General features: G+C 41.6%; 1 protein-coding gene across 1 annotated transcript in view; it reads left to right on the plus strand.

Annotated features, from left to right (window-relative positions):
- Positions 1-21565, plus strand: part of ARFGEF3 (ARFGEF family member 3) — a 77912-nt gene that overhangs the window by 15926 nt on the left and 40421 nt on the right. The window contains exons 5-12 of the mRNA XM_069975013.1: positions 2122-2190; positions 4005-4127; positions 9093-9135; positions 10924-11008; positions 11957-12061; positions 12963-13287; positions 18965-19077; positions 19904-20817. Of these exons, the coding sequence (XP_069831114.1) occupies positions 2122-2190; positions 4005-4127; positions 9093-9135; positions 10924-11008; positions 11957-12061; positions 12963-13287; positions 18965-19077; positions 19904-20817 (1777 nt within the window). The remainder of the gene's footprint in view (positions 1-2121; positions 2191-4004; positions 4128-9092; positions 9136-10923; positions 11009-11956; positions 12062-12962; positions 13288-18964; positions 19078-19903; positions 20818-21565) is intronic.

Raw genomic sequence — 21565 nt, forward strand, 5'->3', positions numbered from 1 at the left:
CTTTATAGTAAAAAGGTTTTGTGTGAATTTTAAGTGTATTCACACGTATTCACACGTAGCTCCCTGTGTAAATCACACTTAAATAAAACAAACCCCAAATGTTTATTTTGGTTGAAAAAAAAAAAGCTCTAAACATATTTCTATCTATATATAGATGAGTGTGAACCCAGCCTTAGAAAGCAGAAAGTAGTACACTGTATTATTACTAGTGTTGTGTTACACTGTATTATTACTAGTGGTACGTTGTAAGGTAGATTATGTCTAAAACATGAAAAACTGAGATTAAAATATGCTGAGGCTATAAAGTGGATTGTAAAAAAAAACAGAGTTTACACTGTGTACTTAGAAACCAGAATAACCTGTCAGGTTCCTAGCTTCTGAGCGCTGTTCCTTGTCGTCATATGACAGATGTCCCGTGTATGCTAGGCTCAGCATGGCCGTGTAATAGACTGATGTTAGAGGACTTCCTATGTGTCACTGTCCAAAATCTGCTGAATTATGGAGAAGTACAAACACTGCAGATGTCCCTGATTCACCAGCGCTTTGTGTTCTTTCTTAGTGTCAGCACATACAAATATGAAATCCTATTCATAAAACTAAGTCTATTCTGATGCAGTATGTGAAATTAAAGGGGAATTCCAGCAATTTTTTTTTCTTTAAAATCAACTGGTGTCAGAAAGTTATACATATTTGTAAATTACTTCTATTTAATTAAATCTCCAGTTTTTCTTTCCAGTACTTTGTATGTCCTGCAGGAAGGGTTGTATTCTTTCCAGTCTGACACAATGCTCTCTGCTGCCATCTCTGTCCATGACAAGAACTATCCAGAGCAGGAGCAAATCCCTATAGAAAACCTCTACTGCTCTTGGCAGTTTCTGACATGGACAGAGGTGGCAGCAGAGGGCACTGTGTCAGACTGGAAAGAATACACCACTTCCTGCAGGACATACAACAGCTGATAAGTACTGGAAGACTGAAGATTTTTAAATAGAAGTAATTAACAAATCTATATAACTTTCTGATACCAATTGATTGGAAAGAAAAAGAAAATTGCTGGAGTATCCCTTTTAAATATGCTGCATACTGTACGTGCATTTAAACATTTTCCCACTTGTTGTGGGTTTTCTCTATCTATCTATCTATCTATCTATCTATCTATCTATCTATCTATCTATCAGCTCTTATACAGTCTTTCAGTTATTTTCCCTGTACTTTAATTTAGTCAGTATTGTTGAGGTTGAGCAAAGATACTGAACCTTGTGGGTTTGGCAATGTTCTCTGAACCTGAGCACTTGGCATTTGAACACCAACACCCCCCCCCCCTCCGCCTGGAGAAATTGCATGCCACCCTAGGAAGTCCTTAAAAACATGGATACAGCCTATGGCTATGTTGACACAATGTATATTTTCGTAAAATCACGGCCGTGATTATTACGAGAATATACGTTGCATTGTCTATATGATCCCGGCCTAAGAATATACACTTAGTATACGATCCGGCCGGGACTCCTACCTGCGCCGCAAACAACTGACGTGTCAGTTTTCTGCGGCCGCTATTCATGGAATAGCGGCCGTAGAAAACGATGTCAGTGCACACTGTGGAGCGAGCAGCTGTGGCTGCATGCTCCATAATGTGCTGTGGGGAGTTCTAATGTGGGTGCGCACGGATGTGCCTGCATCAAAACTCTGCGGCCAATAAGATGATGTTTTCAGAGACCGGACGTTCCGTGACCTGGCCGAGTAACGGAACGGCCGGTCTCTTACGACGTGTGAACATGGCCTATGGTCGTGTCCATGTTCTCCAGGACTTGCTAGGGTGGCATCTAACTTCTGCAGCTGACAGGAATCAAATGCAGAACGCTCAGGTCCTGAGAACGTTGCTGAACCCAAACAGCTTGGCATCCCTACTCAAGTCTTTCACGCAGCTCAACAATATAGTAAAAGCAAAAGTAAAACCAAGTAGATTTATTTCTTCGGGAGTAAAAAAAAAAGTGACCTCATCTTAAGGAGCCGTAAGGACTATGAGATCTACTTGTTATGTTCTCAAAAGTGTTATAAATCTTATTAAATGCTAAATAATTTTGGGTACTTTACCATTTGCTAACATTATTGTTTGGGTAGGTTTTACTGTGCATCACATATACGTCCACTTTTGAGCTGAATGGAAGCTCAGTACTAAAGGTTGCTGAGGTAAGTTATGGCAGCTTTAGCTAATTATTTGCTGTTAACAATGTATGTTATGTGTGATTTATTAATATTGTCTGTTTTTCCATGCATGCAGTACAACATTGTAGTGCATGTTATTGCTTATAATCAACTCTTTACTAACATGTTACCCCTAGAGGAAGCATGGAAGAGTGCGAGGGTCTGATCACACTGTTCCATGCGGTTTCTGTTGCCCCTATTAAGGAAAAAAACATATAGCTAGGAGGGTGGTGTCGGGGAACAGATCTGGCCGGGATTTAAGATGAGCAGATCAAATATGCCATTTTCTTTAGGGACTTGTCTATAGACTACAATGGGAGAATCAGTGCATCTCTTTTTCTCATAAGTTTACAAACATGGTGCATTGCTTTATTAGGCTATGTTCACACGCTGATCATGATCATTAAATCTGGCTGTAGTGCTGGGAGGTCGGAGCAGCCTCTCCTAGCCAGAGGTATAATGCTGCTTCTGGCCAGAAGAGTGATTGACAGGGCCAGTAGCCAATGGCTCACAGTCCTGTCAAACACAGTGTCACATTTTACTGTATGTGCTCCTGTCAAGGAGTCCATACAGTTAAAGGACCAGCGTCAGCACCCAGTGGCACCTAACCAGGTGCTTGCACTGGCCCGGTGTGGCAGGCGGTGCATCCGGAGTTACGGACAGTTTCTGGATGTAGGTCCAGAGCTGTCTAGAATTCCGGATGCACCCCATAATTCAGATTCTATGGGCACCCATAATTTCCTATAGTTTTCGGGCCTATTTTCTGGCAAAGACACTCTTCAGGATAGATTTTTCTGATGTGAGAAGTGGGCCTTAGCTAGTGATAACCAAGTAAAGAACAGGATAGCCATTGAGGTACATTTATACTAGTATCCTGATGACCTTAATCTTAAATCCTATAAGCTAAGGTGTAGCCCAGGTCCAGGGTCACCCATAGTCACAGTTTGTAAAAAAAAAAAAAGCACTGGTAAAGCTTCTGCTTGTGCACCCTATTGTTATTGAGAGGCTGGCGCCTTCTAGCTGATGTGTGTATGGTTTTTATCAAAGTATGGCTTCCTATAGTGAATTTATATGTATGCTATAGAGATGTACTAAAATGGGCTGCTTACAGTACTCTGTAAATTGTTCAAATATTTCACACTCTGAAACCACCGGGATATATTTCTTTAGTGTACTATGCTCCATTTTCGTCCATCTCATATCTGTTTTGCATGTTTTTTTTGTTTTTTTTTTCTTTGTGTTCTGCTTTTACTGCTTGTGTTTTTACTCTTCCATCTGTAGTTGTGTTTGGCTTGCCATAAAAAAGGATCCCCTCGATTGTATGAAATGATAAAAGAATCCCTTACACACATCTTAATTGTTTTATGCCATCGCATTTTTCCTGGTCCTTTGCAACCTGCTGCTTTCTTAGAGGTATCCTGCTTAGATGTAATGTATTCATGTATGTGTATAGATAGCCACTTACAATATACATGTGCTTTGTATGATATAGGGAAATATGTAGCACATGTAGCTAATTACCAGTGTGGCTTTAGTGAGTGAGTGTGATAAATTGGGATAAATAAATGTAAATTGAAAAAAAATTAAGAAAAAAAAATGTCTATAGATATCTGCTACACATGTTGGGAGGCAGAGTTGTTTTGAACTAATGGTAATGAGAATTTATGGCATCAATTTAGTGGATACTACTAGCGATACCTGGACGCCTGTAATATCTGTGCCAACCATTATAGCTTGTATTCAGTGATTTTTTTTGTAGATTGACTTTCACATTAATGTTCTTCCTCTTCATCATTCAGATCTGCATTGAAACCTATGTTTCCAGTTGTCATCAACGGAGCATAAACACCGCCGTACGAGCCACGCTCAGTCAGATGTTAAGTGACTTGACGTTACAATTACGCCAGAAGCAGGACAGCCCGGTAAGACTTTGTTTTTGTATTTTCCACAGGGGAAATGCTACAGACATTCCCAGATATTTCCAGCTTTACATTTTGTTTTTTTTGTAGTGGATCTAACCAATGTTTTAGTTTTGGTTCTGATATTCCACAGCAAAAAGAATCTAGCGATGACTATGAACATTATCCAAGTTATCTATTTCCTGCAGAACAAGAAAGATTGTAAAATTGTTTTAGACTAGGGGAGAAATAAGGAAAATAGTGAAACTAACTAATTGTATTTATTTTACTATTCAAAAAAAAGAAACCAAGCAGACCGCAAGCACTTTTGCCATATATTTGCTTTCTTAAAGGAAATGTGTCATCAGAAAATTACATATTTTTAAAGAATTTTTGGTGACATTTTTCAAATTTTCCATTTTTCTCTCTATTATAAAATAATCCTGATATCTTGCCGTTTTCATTCTCATCACTGGGGATAAAACTAAGTTGAGACTTTCTGCTCATAGGTCACAGAGCGCACTCAGTGATTTTATTTTTATTTTTTTTAAGGAAAATAGAAACAGATTAGAATAAAAGAACAAGTTTTAATATCCGACTCTAATCAGTAAATCTAGGTAACACGTTGACATTTTTTAAGTTTTCTATGTTGAGGTAAAGGTTACACTTATGGGCAAACTGTGGCCCATGCTCCCTCTGTGCCGATATACAAAAATACAAAACCCCCTCAGACTCCTGTTCATCATGCAGCGGATGGGCAAAGGGGGGTGCTCAAAGCTGATTATGCAAATCATATTTGCAAATTTGCTCTGATTTAAACTTCAGAAAAAAGCAGCTGCAGGGGGATATCAGTTCTGCTTTAACCTTCAGTGGGTAAGGCCTGGGAGTTGGAGCGGAACCAGATACCATGCTAAAAGGTGGCCCCCAAAGCGTGAGACTTTCGGCAGTAAAGAATCCGCTCAGGATGAAGGGGTAAGGGTAGAAGGTTAAGCCAAAGTAGGCATTATGCATATTTTTGAAAAATGTTTCCCTCCAGACCTCACTTATAGCATGGCTTCTGACCCTACCCCCAGCCCTACTAGAATTACACAGTCTCTTCACCATTAAAAAAAAAAATCTTGTTTACTCGGAAGGTACTTAGGTGCAGCAGCACATACAACTCTGCATTGACAGAGTATAGTAGACTTGATAAGACACTTGATAATACAGGATCCAGATCTATGATCAGAGTGTAGCGGATAGTACAGTCGTGCTGAGTGAGTTGCGTGCTGAGAGATACAAAGAATCAGAGGAGCAGAGAGGAGGATGTCGTGAGAGTCCCAACCCAAGTAGTACTGTGCTCTGCCGGGATGTTGGAGGATGAGGTAGAAAAAGAAGAATACTTGAAAGAGAACACTTGTGCCCGTTCATCGACTCTTTTCAGAATTAACCAGTGTCGGGGGACCTGTCCTAGAGGGTGATACAAGCCCCAGACCTTGTTACCTGGGATGAGCAGAATGCTGATGATTTCCTTCTGATAACCGTGCTGCGAGATAGAGTTCCTAGGCTCTTAGCAACTTTGCTCTATCCGGATCAGTTCCTAGCTTTCTTTGGCTTTGTGGATACTGTCCTGCACTGTTACTCTCCTAGTCCACGGCATGGATTGAGATGATCTCTGACTTGTCCTCTCCTGTGAAGGTTCCAACACTGCATAGTGTTGTGTAGCGTTACTTGAAGAGAAACTGTTAGCTGCGTCATGTCTTTACAGAGTCTCAAGACTAAAGACCTCTCTGGACTGTTTCTGCTGTCCCTGACAAGGGACCTGGCATAAGCCAGGGCCCAGCTTGACTGCAGCAGGGATTGTCCTGTCTTTTATCCTTTCTAAATAAGACTAAACTACATTTCCTCTGCCCATGTGATTTCCTATCTACAGCTACTGTAAGGTGCGCTGTGAATGGGAGAAGAAGTAAAGAAGAAGATAGGATAGAAGGAGACACTCTCATAGGTTCACAGATCCATGTGACAGATAAACAAACAATAACCCTTTCCATACTTCGGCTGTGCAGCAACCAAGTGTATATACTTACAATAGAGATATCTAGTGGCGAAACTTTATCACTACTACATCACCACTTACACACACAATAAGCACAGGTTTTTGCGAAGGGTGTAACCAATAGCAACACTCGTGGTGAGACACCACACATATTTAGTGACCTGCCTACCAGTATACCCTGAGAAAGTGGAGACTGAACTAAGAAGCGAGCAAAGGGCTCTAGGGCTCAGAGAATTCATCAATAAACTCAGCCATGAACATGCCTACGTATCAAAAGGATGGCCTGCTGCCTCTGATTGATAGGTGCAGATACGGAGAAATCCATGAATCAAGCCACAGGGGACCACTCCAATTGTGGATATACATGTTAAACAAATGTCACTCAAACTCCTATAGAGAAAACAAGTGCAACTAGTTTAGTATGTTTGGTGGGTGGGTGAAAGGGGGGGGGGGTTGTGGTTCAGGAGGGATAGTTATAAGCCAAACATATGACAGCTGTGTGGGGTTTACAGCTACTTTTACTGTTATGTCCTGTTCTCCTATAGTTTAGCTGTGTTAATATGTGCACACACACCCATGCATTCAGATTTGGAGATACAGTCTTCCTTGTGGTATAGTTAGAATTGTAAAGGGTGCAGGTATAGCTGCCATGGTGGCTAATGGAGTCCAAAGGTCTATTTGCCACAGTATATGCAGGTGTCTGCCTCTGGCTTTGTTCTTCGTATATGTGATGACCTATTCTGGGGAGAGTGCATTAATACACTTAGCCTGGATAACCGCTTTAAGAAAGAAATAAAAAAAAAATAAAAAAAAGTTATTTAATATAGGAAGCTTTACTATATTCATATTTAGAGCATAGTATAGATTTCCATTGACTTCCACATGCAGCAGTGCCTTCTGCTACTACCATATGTTAGCTATTCACACCTACAAAGAATGTTTCCATGCCTTTGGCTCTTTGTAAGTCAGCAACATTTTGCCAAGGACCTGTTAGTAGGCATTTTATTTCTTAATTATGCAGAGTAGAGTTGGAAATTGAGGATAAACAATGGTCATTTTAGGACAAAGTAACCACTTGCAAAGGGGTACTCAGATTAACTGGTTTCAGAAAGTTATATAGATTTGTAATTTACTTCTGTTTAAAAATCTGCAGGCTTCCAGTACCTATCAGCTGATGTTTGCTCTGCAGGAAGTGGTGTATTCTCTCCAGTTTGACACAGTGCAGGACAGGCTTTCTATGGGGATTTGCTAGTGCTCTGTACAGTCCTTGACAGGACAAGTGTCAGCAGAGAGCACTGTCAGACTGGAAAGAATCCCCTTCTTCCTGCAGGACATACATCGCTAATAAGTATTGGAAGACTGGAGATATTTTACAAATCTGTATAATTCTAAAAGTATATGATTTGTAAAAAACAAACAAACAAAAAGTGCTTTATACAAGCATCAAGCCTCATGTATCTAATTTCTCTCCTGCATGCAGTCTTATTGATAAATAAATGGAAGCCGCCTGTAATGGAGACAGACACTTTGTCTGAATATAAATTCAGTCTAATAAGGATCTCCCTCCACAGCATTTATATTCAGTGCCATGTATATTGTAATGTTTAGTCTTCCTTATAATGGTGCCACTGCCACCGTTCTCTTGGAGCTGTAGTCCCACTGCACAGGGTTTCCTTTTAGGGGACAGCATGTGGCATTAACGACTATGTTTGCTGAGTCCCCACACCACTGCGGCCGCTGATTGCCCGAGTGTGCAATACCACGTACCAACCCTGGATTCATAAATGTTGTGTAGCTAGACAAGGGTGCCATATTACTTGCAGTGACGAGGGAGAAAAGAAGGTCATTATAGTGTTGTGTTTTGGTTTTTTTTGCTTTTGTTTAGCATGACACAGATAATTGGTTAAGCAAAATTAGATTAGCACTGGTCACAGAGAATTCCTCAGATAATTATTTGGTGACATTTCCAGTTTGTTCAGGTGTGTGCCTTAGGCCTCACGCACACAATCTGTGCTGCAGCCCCCTCCGCAATCTGCGCCGCGAAAATATAGGTCATGCCCAGAGAGTCACGGCACGGAGACCCTCCCACGGCCTACTCGACAACTCCCCCGCAGCGAGCGACTTGTTCACCGGAGGTTGCGTGGACTATGCTGGTTTTTGCTGACACCGAGAGAAGGCGGCAACAAAGGTAACACGCCACTTCTGGTGAACATGGGTAAGCCGGCCGGCACGGAGTGAATAGGCCAATAGTTGTCAGATTACTTGCTCCTGTCATCTCTGGTGGCGGGGGGGCTTTGCACTTCTTTTGGGGGATCCCTGCCGCGATCCTCCTCCGCACGATGACATGTTCTCTTTTTTTTTTTTTTTTTTTTTAAATGTAAACGAGCACTGATCTGCTAGATCGTCTCTTGCTTACTAAGCCTATTACATGGCAACAAGCCCTTGCTGCATGTAATGAAAAGTCATTACTTCTCCAGCCTTCCAGGTGTCCTCCTGCCTGCTCCCCACTCACCCCAGCAGCCGTGTCTGAATGCCATCTCTGAAGTGTCCGGCCGTTCAGCCAATCACTGGCCAAGACTGGGCAGTGCCACGGCCCATAATTGGTTGAGGGGATTGTCACTGCACAGACACTGGGTTAGGAACTGTCAGCGGCGGCTGTAGTAAGCGGGTAACAGGCAAGAGGACACCGGGGGAGCCTGGAGAGGGAAGTATAACATTTTTATTTTATATACTCTTCTATCAACCACTTCCTATTACACGTAGTGATATAGGTCGGCAGCCGAGTACTTAAAATTGCTAAAAGACAGTGATCAACTGATTATTGACTCCTTGGCTGATCGTTGACTTTATTACATGGGACGATATCTGCTTGAGAGGGCAGATAATCGCCTTATTTTATTATGATAAATACATTTCCAGGAGGACTTCTAAAAAAAGATTTTTTACATTTACAGAATACTGAAATCCATGAAGCTCTTCTGGAGTTTAGAAGCCAAGGTATGTCACCATATACCTAGTATATTTATAAAGATGTTATGGTAGGATGCAACGTACAATGCATTTGGAAAGACTTGAAGATGTTCTCCAGGTTTTTAGCCCAAGGCTGCTACATATTCAGGCTTCCTGAATGCATTGTATTGCAACAAAACAAAACATAGCTTCCAAGAATAAACCTTTTTTTAACCCCTTCCCGTCCACAATACATATATATACGTTTCTACTGCACATACCCCGTGCAGTAGGAATGTATATATATGTTCCTGACTGAATGGACTGACTGATATGTGCTGGACTGCTGCAATGAGAGCGGTTCTGCGCATATTAGTGTGTCTAGGGCTGGAGGTAATGAGAGGCAGCTGCAGTCCCACAGCTGAGTCTTATTAACCCCTTTAACGCTGCGATCTATAACGATCACGGCGTTTAAGGTACTCAGTGGCAGAACAAGCTTCTGTCACTGAGTGATCGGGAGCCCCGCAGTCCCGATCTCTTGTCACTTACCTCCGTCCTGTCGGATCGGCAATCTATGTATAGAGTCTGCTCTCAGGCATAGATCGCCGATAACACCGATCTATGCTATGCTATGGCATAGCATAGATCAGTACATGCAGTCTATTGATTGCATGTTTAACAGTGGTAAAAAGTGTAAAAAAAAAAAAAAAGTTTTTAAAAGTATTAAACCCCTCTCCCAATAAAAGTTTAAAATACCCACTTGCCCATTATAAAAATATAAAATAAATAAATATTACATATCATAGCGTGCGGATTGTCCGATAACACACCAGGATTTGAATTATATATGAGAAAAAAATTTATAAAAAGCGATCAAAATTTTTCTGTTACACCAATATGATATTAATAAAAAGTAGAGATCATGGCGCAAAAAATTACAACCCAACCAGCCCTGTAGGTGGAAAAATAAAAGCGCTATGGCCCGTAGAGGGCGTGGAGGAACATACATTGCATTAATTTTAGCCGGACATCCGTGCATCAAAGGGCTCTGTCTTGAAGGGGTTAATATACTATGTTCTATATGATAAATCATAAACATAAATGTTCATACTGGCCCAATATTTAGATGGGACGATAGATACTGATATTTGCTGCCAGCAGCGAGCATCATGATGCCTGTTGTTTAACCCCTGGATGCCATGAGCAATAGTGGCATCTAGGCCATTAGATGCAGGGTGACGTAACCGTGTGACCTCAGGTGGCCTTCTGCCCCATCCACAGTCAGGGTGTAGTGGTGGACCTCCTTTTCTATCCACCCATTCATAGGAGACAGTAAACGTACACAGCAAGGCAATATTATTGCAATGTACCATACAAGCGATTGAATATTGGCAAAGCTTAGCAGAAAGAGGTGTGATCTCGCACACGCCACCACATTTACTATAATTTACACCAGAAACTGGATAGCAGAAATCTACACCAGTTTGTAGCGGACGTACATTTTAGTGTTTGCCGCGTTTACAGTTATCGATGTGCCAAAGTTATTAAGAGTGCGTCCAGCCCAGTTAATAAAACTGATGCATTCTGCGCTAGCACTCTCCCTTGAAATGAGCATATGAAATGCCAGTCTTTAAAGTGAATCTGTCACCCCCAGACCACAAACCAAGCTGATGGTTGATGGCACCACTGGATGATGTCAATGAAACCGTTCAGTAGGCGGTCAGTGGGTCACAGATAGACTTAATGGCAGTACGTTCATTGCAGTATAGACACTGAATACAAAAGTGCATGTTATTGTGTTCGTGCCATTTATTGATGCTTTTACCTATAACTTAGAATCTGGACCGTCAGTAGAGTCATTGTGTGATGACGTCGTATCTGTTCTCTCCGTCCTGTGTGACAAGTTGCAGGCGGTTATTAAGTAAGTATGATACAGTCTTGTCTGGTTTTTAGCCTACAAATTACTTTCTTAGTTTGGATGATACTGTTTCTGTGTTTTTGTGTTTCCAAGTTTCCTTGGTGGAACTTACCAAATGTATTTTGTACACACCAGCTGTACTGTCACTATTGTAGTAACAGGAATTAAGCATTATTAAAGCTCACTTCGTATCACATCTGTGTTGCATAAATGCAGAGAAAAATCAAAATCACTCACTTTGATGCTGCTACTTTGTTTCCAGCATAAATCTGTTGACTGACTCTCTTTAAAGGAGAACTCCGGCAATAATTTTTTGCCACAATTTTTTCTTTCATATCAACTGATTTCAGAAAGTTATATACATTTTGTAGTTTGCTTCTATTTACAAATCTCAAGTATGTCCTGCAGAAAGTAGTGTATTCTTTCCAGTCTGACACAGTGCTCTCTGCTGCCACCTCTGTCCATGTCAGGAACTCTGTCCATGTCCAGCAGGAGAGGCTTTCTATAGGAATTTTCTACTGCCCTGGACAGTTCTTGACATGGACAAAGGTGGCAGCAGTGAGCAAAGTGTCAGACAGGAAAGAATACACCACTTCTTGCAGGACATAACGCAGCTTGTAAGTACCAGAAGACTGGAGATTTTTTAATAGACATAAATGACAAGTCTATAGAACTTTTTGGTACCAGTTGATTTAAAAGAAAAAAAAAATCAACTTAACAGTCACACCAATGCCAGAAGATTCTTCGATTACATATACTGGCTGGCATAAATCTAGATGATGCAGATGACTATGCTTTTCTATACTGTTTAAAGCCCCTATTACACAGGGCGATGCAGTCTCATGTCCAAGATTAAGAGAAGGGGGTTTGGTTTGAGGGTCATGTCTGTGCACAATTTTTTACAACATGCAGCTACCTCCTGTATATTTACATGATATTTATTGTTTGCAGTGAGAATCACCCCTTACAGCTCCTATATTTGGAATGCATCCTTTCAATGCTGAACAGCTCATCGCCTACAATGCACAACCACAAAGGCTTTATGGACTTAATATGGTGAGTATCAATTTAAAAATCTAGGGAAAAAAGGCATTGCATGCCCATATGTTGCTGTTATATTTAAGAATAATGTAAACTAGTGACAGAGAAGCTGAACAGAATGATGTATCACTTACATTGTTCTGTGCAGCGGATCCAGAGCTATCCCCTTGAATAACATGGACAATAAGTAGTCCTTTCCATTATGTGCATGAGCCCCACCCTGGATATTCATTAGAAGTAGAAAACTCCGCCCACCAGCTGCTGATTGGCAGTTATCTATCCATGCTGTGTATAAGCAGGCAACTGTCAGCAGCTAGGGTGGGTGGGTATGGGATGTGGCAAGAATCCTATTCTCCTGCATATTAGGAGAACAGCTGAACAAAATTATGTAAGTAATTGTTCAGCTGGCAGCATAAAGCTAGTAAAAAAATTCCCATTAATAAATTTTTATATAACTTTGTAATATAACAGTATTATTTTAAAAAGTACGTGTATATGTGTTGGGAAATGAGCCTCCCCTAATGCATGTTAGCATTAAAATAGACATTAGACTTCAGGAAGCTGTCTGTGCAGCTAAAGCTGCAGGTGCTCTCAATCATCGCTGCCATAGCTGCAGTGCTACTGGCCCAGACTTCTTCCCCACGTCTAATGTGTATTGTAATTCTGACATGCATTAGAATAGACATCAGGGAAGGCTCAGCATGCAGCAGCACTAAGAAAGCTATTACATGGAGCGATCAGGCCGATTCGGGCAATTATTGATCCAGCATGGGCTGGAAGTGGGGAAGGTAAGTATACATTACTATCATGTCCCCGCAGCCTCAGCAGGATGCCCAATTATCATATTATTCCAGACAACCAATTTAAGTCTTTTTAGTATACTTTACATTCAGGAGATATACTTTTTGTTTTCCAGGAAGCATCTGTGTCCAGCACTCGTAGTCATCCTTGGAAATCCAGTCCACGATAAAACAATAACCTCTGCCCATAATAACACCGTTGTAGATTCAGAATGTCAGTCTACTGGAGTAGCAGATCAGGGACGGGGATCGGCTTGTTCTTCTACAGCACCAGCTCTGAGTGGGCCGGTTGCCAGAACCATTTATTACATTGCAGCCGAGTTGGTTCGACTAATGGGCTCTGTTGAATCTATGAGGCCCGTTCTGCAGTCGCTATACCACCGCATTCTGCTGTATGCACCACCACAGAATCGAGTGGAAGCCATCAAAATCATGAAAGAGGTGAGTGGCCTGCAAACTTCACTGCAAGGAATGATTTATTCTTTGCATGTCTGTATTTACACATATGGAGTTTTCCAGTGAAGACTGGTAATGACTGTTTACAGCCTAGAAATCACAGTAATCTGCCTTATTTATTCATTGCCTAAATTGTAGCTTTGTTTTCTATGAGATGAGGAGTAAAAAGGAATGAGTCACTGAAGGTTACGGCCGATAATCTGTAATTACAGTACTTTACAATGAATTCCTTGAACCGCACAAAATTGTGGATTGTTCACCGTATGAATCATTTACATGGCTGAAAGTATATAGACACTTCAATCAGGCCAACGACCACTCGGTCTATATAGACAAACAGTAGCTGTGAAATACTGTATCCTACTAAAGATCTCGTTGACTTTAAATAAGACTATTTCACGTATTGCTCAGGGCTGCGGAGTCGGTAAGCCACAACTCCGACTCCTGAATTTTATCAGGTCCGACTCCCGACTCCTGCTCCTTCATAAATGGCCAGTCATATACCAGGGGAGTTATTTATCACACTGGCTCAGCAGCTTCTCCCTAATATCCTACATGATCCTGGGGCGACTTCTGAGTGAATAAAGGAATACTGTGTATAAAGCAGATTCTCCTGTGTGTGCAGTGGATGCAGCCAGTCTCCAGCCTCCATGTCCTGAACTACTCACAACTAGACTAGATGGAGCAGGTGGTATTCTATGTTTCTAACTAAATATTTACCATACTTAAAGAAACACTGCTAACAATGTCAGATACCTGTAATAGAGGTCAGCCATAGTGATATAGAGAGGGGTCACACATAGTGATATAGAGAGGGGTCACACATAGTAATCTAGAAAGTCACTGTGGGGGCGCACACTCACACACAGCCTGCTGCAGCCATAGCATACACACACACCCACACAGCCTGCTGCAGCCATAGCGCACACCACACACACACACGGCTTGATGCGGCCATAGCACACATACACACAGCCTGCTGCAGCCATAGTATACACACACACACACAGCTTGCTGCAGCCATAGCACACATACACACAGCCTGCTGCAGCAATAGCACACACAAGTCTGCCCTGCTAGACTTGAAACCATTGAAGGGCAACAGTTCAGATGATCTTTGCATGACTTGTGTAGCTCATCAGTTATGAATTCCTCAGCTTATGGCTGAAGAACTGCACATAGGCCAGAAATCAAACTGCAAAGAGTCAGGTGGAAAATTATAACAGAATTTTAATTATAATGCAATGCATTGAAGGCAATGGAATGACGTGCCCAATGCACGTAATGTATTGAATAACGGATGTTATTTTTAGTTGTTCACGTACATTTTTATTCACCGTCCCATACACCATCTTTACTACTAAATTCAATGCACCTTCACAAAAGAACCACACTCAAAAGAGCCTAGAGCTAGAATGTACCAGCAGCTGTTGTAATGATGGGCACCCAAAACGCAAAGTGATGAATGTAATTTGGAACTCAAAATAACGGACTTTATTTGAGGGGAAAAAAACAGGCATAAAAAAACGTCATGTGAACATAGCTATTGGTTGTTTTAAAGCGTACCTCTCATGATGCGATAGATAATTTTATTAAAAAAACAAAACAATAGAGGTAAAAATCATAAGCAGTTTTTCAATAAACTCTGTATTTTTTGTACGTTTTGTGCTTAAATCTATGTTTTACATATGGCCAAACTGTGCTCCATGCGCCCTCCATGCTGATATTTGGTCTTTTCTCTGTTAAAAAGAAAGACCAAACACAGGAAGTCCCAGTCCTTTGTGTGCTCACACAAGTAAAGACATCTGTACATCATGCAGGTTGTATATCAGCAATATCAAGCAACCCCAGGATTCTCTGCTACTGAATGTGGGCACACAGCATCTGTACACATGCACAGTAAAGGCAGACACGTGGTCATATGTATAATGTGGATTTAAACGTAAAGCAAGTATATTGCAAAACTGCTTGTGATCACAACTCCTGTTGATGTCTTTAAAAAACTCTTGGTTGTGTCTCTTTAAACGTCACCTTATCTAAATAACCAATGCCTGTTTACTGGAGATGATACTTTACTGGGATCACTGGGGACAGATTCTTTTATCTTCCAGTCACTGTAATAATTTACTTTCCCAATGTCTTATATTAATACCTCAGGCAAAAAGAGGGACTGTACTGTACAGTGGGATACTTTGTATCTTATGTCAGGTATTCTTTTATGGTATACCTCACATCAAAGCCTCACAACCTTATCTACAAGCCATGTCTGTGCTAGCCAGGGAATGGTAAGCTCTGTTGTCTTCTTTCTTATTTCTTTCATCTTGACAACAGAAAGTTTCAAATCCTATTCTTAAGATAAAGAAGTGCATGAGAAAACATATAGGGGGGGATTTATGAAGTTTTTTTTACGCCAGGCTTACAAATGACCCCGTAGCTCCAGAGCTCTGGGGATTTATGAAGAGGCACATTGCCTCTACATAAATCCCGGTCGCACGGACAGGCTCAGGCTCAGAGCTGGCGTAGATTTCAGTATAATTTTTTCACTGAAATAATGATAAATGTGGCGCACGCAGAGGTCGCACCCCTTCTGTGTGCTACCGCAAACCCCCCCCGTAACGCCCCTTCTCTGCCCCAATGGCGAAGGTGGCGCAGATTGGGCAGATGCGAAAAAAATATTCGCAAAAATACCATTTGCAAATATTTTTACGCCGATTTGCCCCATCTACGCCTAAAAAAGGCATTTCTGCCTTTTCATACATGTCCCCCATGGGCTTTACTTTTTCCCATCACAGATGCTGAACACTCCAGTAGCTGTACAGGGGTGGAATGGGAAGCAGCAACACTTATAGTGATGAACTGTGTGAAGGTACAGGGACAGTGCAGACCTCTGTGTGATCTGCCATGAAAGAAGCAGAAAACTGATAAAAATGATTCAATTGGAAAAATGTGAGAGCGCTGGTTTGATTTGTAATAAGCTGAGATAAGGCTGCATTTTTAATATACAGTAGTCTTGAGCCCCTTCAGTATTGAGCACCCTCTTCTGCTCTGTAACATTAAACTCGGTATAATGGAACCAGTTCTACCTCTGACATTGAAAGCCCAGGGTACAAAATATATCATACAGATGCAGAGTGAAGTCAGTCAGTGACAAATATTTGCAAGAAATCAACAGGGGTTGTGATCACAAGCAGTATACTTGCTTTTTTTTCCTGTGTTTAAATCAACAGTATACATACAACAAGCTGGGCTCCATTGTCTTTTCTCTGTTCAAAAAAAAAAAAGAGGAGACCAAACACAGGAAGTCCCAGTCCTTTGTGCGCTCACACAAGGAAAGACACCTGTACATCATGCAGGTTGTATATCAGCTGAGGGCAATTAACTTAGGCTAATTATATTGCTAATGCTGGGTTTACAAGGAACGATAATTCGCCCAATCGAACGATTAACAATTTTGAAGCAACAATTTGGTTTTTATAACCATCAGCGTTTAGATGGAGAAAAATTGTTAGATTTGTGAGAAAAATCGTTATTGCGATCGTTTTTAAGATCGCTTAAGCCCATCTTTTACATAGGGTGAATCTTTGAAAGACTGTTTACACTGAATGATCTGCGAATTTCTAGCGAACGACGATTTAAGAACATGTTGAAAGATCAAAATGAACGATCGCTTGATCGTTTGCTGTGTGTATACAAAACGATTATCGCTCAAATGCGATCGTTATTGCGAAAATTCGAGCGATAATCGTTCCGTGTAAACGCAGCATTACATTTACTAATTATCAATTCTGCAGCTTACCAGGAGACAATGCTCTTTGTTATGTAACAATTCAGTCAGTATAATGTCACTATGTGGTTACAGAGGTTTTGGTGTAGTGTGACAGGAGAGCTGACCATATAATGCGAGCACCCCTAGGATTCTCTGCGGCTGAATGTTGACGAGCAGCAGTTGTTCACATGCGCAGTGAAGGGAGACACTTAGTGGCCGTATGTACAACATTTTCTATTCCGAGGATACACTACTGATATATAAAGAAAATTCCTAAAAAGCACTTTAGCATGTGCTTTTGTTTTTCCAATATATATATATATATATATATATATATATATATATATATATATATATACATACACACTCCCCGGCCACTTTATTAGGTACACCATGCTAGTAACGGGTTGGACCCCCTTTTGCCTTCAGAACTGCCTCAATTCTTCATGGCATAGATACAACAAGGTGCTGGAAGCATTCCTCAGAGATTTTGGTCCATATTGACATGATGACATCACACAGTTGCCGCAGATTTGTTGGCTGCACATCCATGATGCGAATCTCCCGTTCCACCACATCCCAAAGATGCTCTATTGGATTGAGATCTGGTGACTGTGGAGGCCATTTGAGTACAGTGAACTCATTGTCAGGTTCAAGAAACCAGTCTGAGATGATTCTAGCTTTATGACATGGCGCATTATCCTGCTGAAAGTAGCCATCAGATGTTGGGTACATTGTGGTCATAAAGGGATGGACATGGTCAGCAACAATACTCAGGTAGGCTGTGGCATTGCAACGATGCTCAATTGGTACCAAGGGGCCCAAAGAGTGCCAAGAAAATATTCCCCACACCATGACACCACCACCACCAGCCTGAACCGTTGATACAAGGCAGGATGGATCCATGCTTTCATGTTGTTGACGCCAAATTCTGACCCTACCATCCGAATGTCGAAGCAGAAATCGAGACTCATCAGACCAGGCAACGTTTTTCCAATCTTCTACTGTCCAATTTCGATGAGCTTGTGCAAATTGTAGCCTCAGTTTCCTGTTCTTAGCTGAAAGGAGTGGCACCTGGTGTGGTCTTCTGCTGCTGTAGCCCATCTGCCTCAAAGTTCGACGTACTGTGCGTTCAGAGATGCTCTTCTGCCTACCTTGGTTGTAACAGTTGGCTATTTGAGTCACTGTTGCCTTTCTATCAGCTCGAACCAGTCTGCCCATTCTCCTCTGACCTCTGGCATCAACAAGGCATTTCCACCCACAGAACTGCCGCTCACTGGATGTTTTTTCTTTTTCGGACCATTCTCTGTAAACCCTAGAGATGGTTGTGCGTGAAAATCCCAGTAGATCAGCAGTTTCTGAAATACTCAGACCAGCCCTTCTGGCACCAACAACCATGCCACGTTCAAAGGCACTCAAATCACCTTTCTTCCCCATACTGATGCTCGGTTTGAACTGCAGGATATTGTCTTGACCATGTCTACATGCCTAAATGCACTGAGTTGCCTCCATGTGATTGGCTGATTAGAAATTAAGTGGTAACGTGCAGTTGGACAGGTGTACCTAATAAAGTGGCCGGTGAGTGTAGATTATATATATATATATATATATATATATATATATATATATATTAGTCACAATTTCTTTTTTTTATTTAGTATTTTGGATAATGTACATTGCCTGTCAGCAGTGGTGTTTTCTATGGATCCCTGTGTTCGTGGCATTCTCCTGTTACATTGTTGACCTGGCTTTGAGGAGTTGTCAGGCAGAGCAGCAATGGAAATTTTCAGCTAGACACTGCTTTTGTGTGCTGCGCCCGACATATAAGACATTAGAACATTACACTAAGATCTTGCATATCTTTTTATAGCTGTTCACTTATCACTTGTCCTCTAGATACTTAGCAGTCCTCAGAGACTTTTTGATCTCGCTGGGCCGTGCACTTCTGAGCCAGAAACCAGGAAAAGGTCCATATCAAAGAGGAAATCCCATCTGGACCTGCTGAAGCTGTAAGTACCTCTCCTCGTAATCACTCCATACTGTTAAACCTTGTTTTCCTTATCTTTTTGCCAGCACTAAAACATTATTCAGAAAATAATACACAGACGCAGATTCACAAGGCCGATATTTTTGTCTGTAAACCTTTCTTCAAGTATCCTGTGGTAGTGGTGGTGTATCTAGGTCAGACATAATCTCGCTATGTGGTCAACAGAGTAACAAGAAGGGATAGGGATATATGCTGCATCTATACTGATCTCATTGCAGCCTAGCCCATATACTATTGGAGCACTTGGGGACTAGAATGTTGCTGAACAGAAACTGATCTTTAAAGGGAAATCAGCAGGTTATAGGGCACGGGGCGCTGATGATGAAGGTTTCTTACCTTCACCCTTGACGCCATTTCTTTGATATTAGTAGTTCCATCCTCGTGCTACGTTTTGTTGCACTGGGGGCGGGGCTCTATCCCACAGTGTGCCGATCCGCCCGGACGGTTCCCTCGGCTCACCTGGTGGATCGGTCCAATGAGGGTGGTAGTCCTAAATAAACAGATTATTTATCCTGTAGGTTTTATTAGTAGCTTGCATAATGTATCATTACCTTAACCCCCCCTAAATAATGTAAATGTACAGAGCAAATGTAGTATTACTAGTGTGTTCAATTGATTGGTAGACTGTTATACATGGATGGACTGGATCTGACACAGCAAGAGCACAGCAATTAGCTTATTTACTAATATCAATAATATCATTCATTCCTTTATGTGGGAGAGAGTGAATGTTTTTAAGATACTGACGTGTCACTTTTTACTATATACAGTATGATTTTGTTTTGTAGGATTATGGATGGCATGGCAGAAGCCTGTATGAAAGGAGGCATTGAAGCCTGTTATGCCTCAGTGTCATGTGTCTGTGCATTGCTTGGCGCTTTAGATGAAATGAGTCAAGGGAAAGGTCTTAAAGAAGCTCAGGTCCAGCATCTTCTAAGGCGTCTTGAGGAGCTGCGAGATGGAGCAGAATCAAGCAGAGAATCTATGGAAATCAACGAGGCAGATTTCAGATGGCAAAGACGCATTCTGTCCTCTGAACATACACCGTGGGAGCTAGGGACGGAGAAGAGTCCGGATATTAGCATTAGCGTCACCACAGATACTGGACAAACCACCTTAGAAGGAGAATTAGGGCAGACAACCCCAGAAGATAATGTGGATGGCCAAGGAAATAATGCGCAGTCCCCGGTTCTCAGAGATAATCGTAATAAAGAACCAGAGTCAGATGTTGTAGACCAGCCAGATGTCGTCCAAAGGAGTCATGTTACTGTCTATCCGGACATTACAAATTTCTTGTCTGTGGACAGCAGGACCAGATCTTATGGTTCGCGGTACAGCGAGAGTAATTTTAGTGTGGATGAGCAGGATCTCTCTAGGACCGAATTTGATTCATGCGATCAATATTCAATGGCTGCAGAAAAGGATTCTGGTAGATCTGATGTCTCTGACATTGGTTCTGATAACTGCTCCCTGGCAGATGAAGACCAGACTCCCAGAGACTGCCCTGGTCATAGGTCATTGAGGACTGCCGCCTTGTCCCTAAAACTGCTGAAAAACCAGGAGGCAGATCAGCACAGCGCACGGCTGTTCGTACAGTCACTTGAAAGCCTTATCCCTCGTCTTCTGACACTGCAGAGAATGGAAGAGGTGGATTCCACTCTGCAGAATTTTGCTTCAACGTTTTGTTCAAGTTTACAAGCTGGTAACTATTCTTCTGAGACCCTATATATCACAGTGAAGGTAGTCCTATTTCAGCAACCAACCATAAATAATCATAATGTGTTTGTATGTGCACTGAAATGTTTCTTTACCCCCTAAAGGGTATGTTCACACTGAGCAAATGGGGTGGAATTCCATGGCGGAACTCTGCCTTGGATATCCGACTGCTTCAGTGTCAGACCGCATCTCTATAGAAGAGCGGAGGCGCACAAGCCCTCCCATAGAGATGCGGTCTGACACTGAAGCAGGTGGAATTCCGTTGAGGAGAGTTCCGCCATGGAATTCCACCCCATTTGCTCAGTGTGAACATACCCTAATTATGCAAATGTGTTCATACAGGAGCAGTCAGATTCACTTGGGAAGCTGGTGCCTACATACTAGCCAACATCTAAAGATCATATAGGGGGACATTTCAATTTTTTCTCTCTCAGAACAATTTACCATAAGGGACTTTTGTCGCCTATTTTCACCAGAGTACCCCTTTAAAGGGGAACTCCAGGTACAGGTTAAAAATATGAAACTTCTGCAGAAGCATAAAGCATTACTTACCTATCTATTCCATTTTTTAAACTACAAAAAATCCATTTGTTTTGCAGGGTTTTGTTCTGTTTTGTGTTTCTGCACCTCCTGGTTTATCAGTTGTACACAGTACTACAGGTTCCAGAATGCAATGCTTTCCCTCAGCTGTTCATCACAGTCCTCCACCCTGCCCATTCCCCGCCCAAATCTAT

The sequence above is a fragment of the Dendropsophus ebraccatus genome, chromosome 6 (assembly GCF_027789765.1).
Source record: "Dendropsophus ebraccatus isolate aDenEbr1 chromosome 6, aDenEbr1.pat, whole genome shotgun sequence".
NCBI classification, from domain to species: Eukaryota; Metazoa; Chordata; class Amphibia; order Anura; family Hylidae; genus Dendropsophus; species Dendropsophus ebraccatus.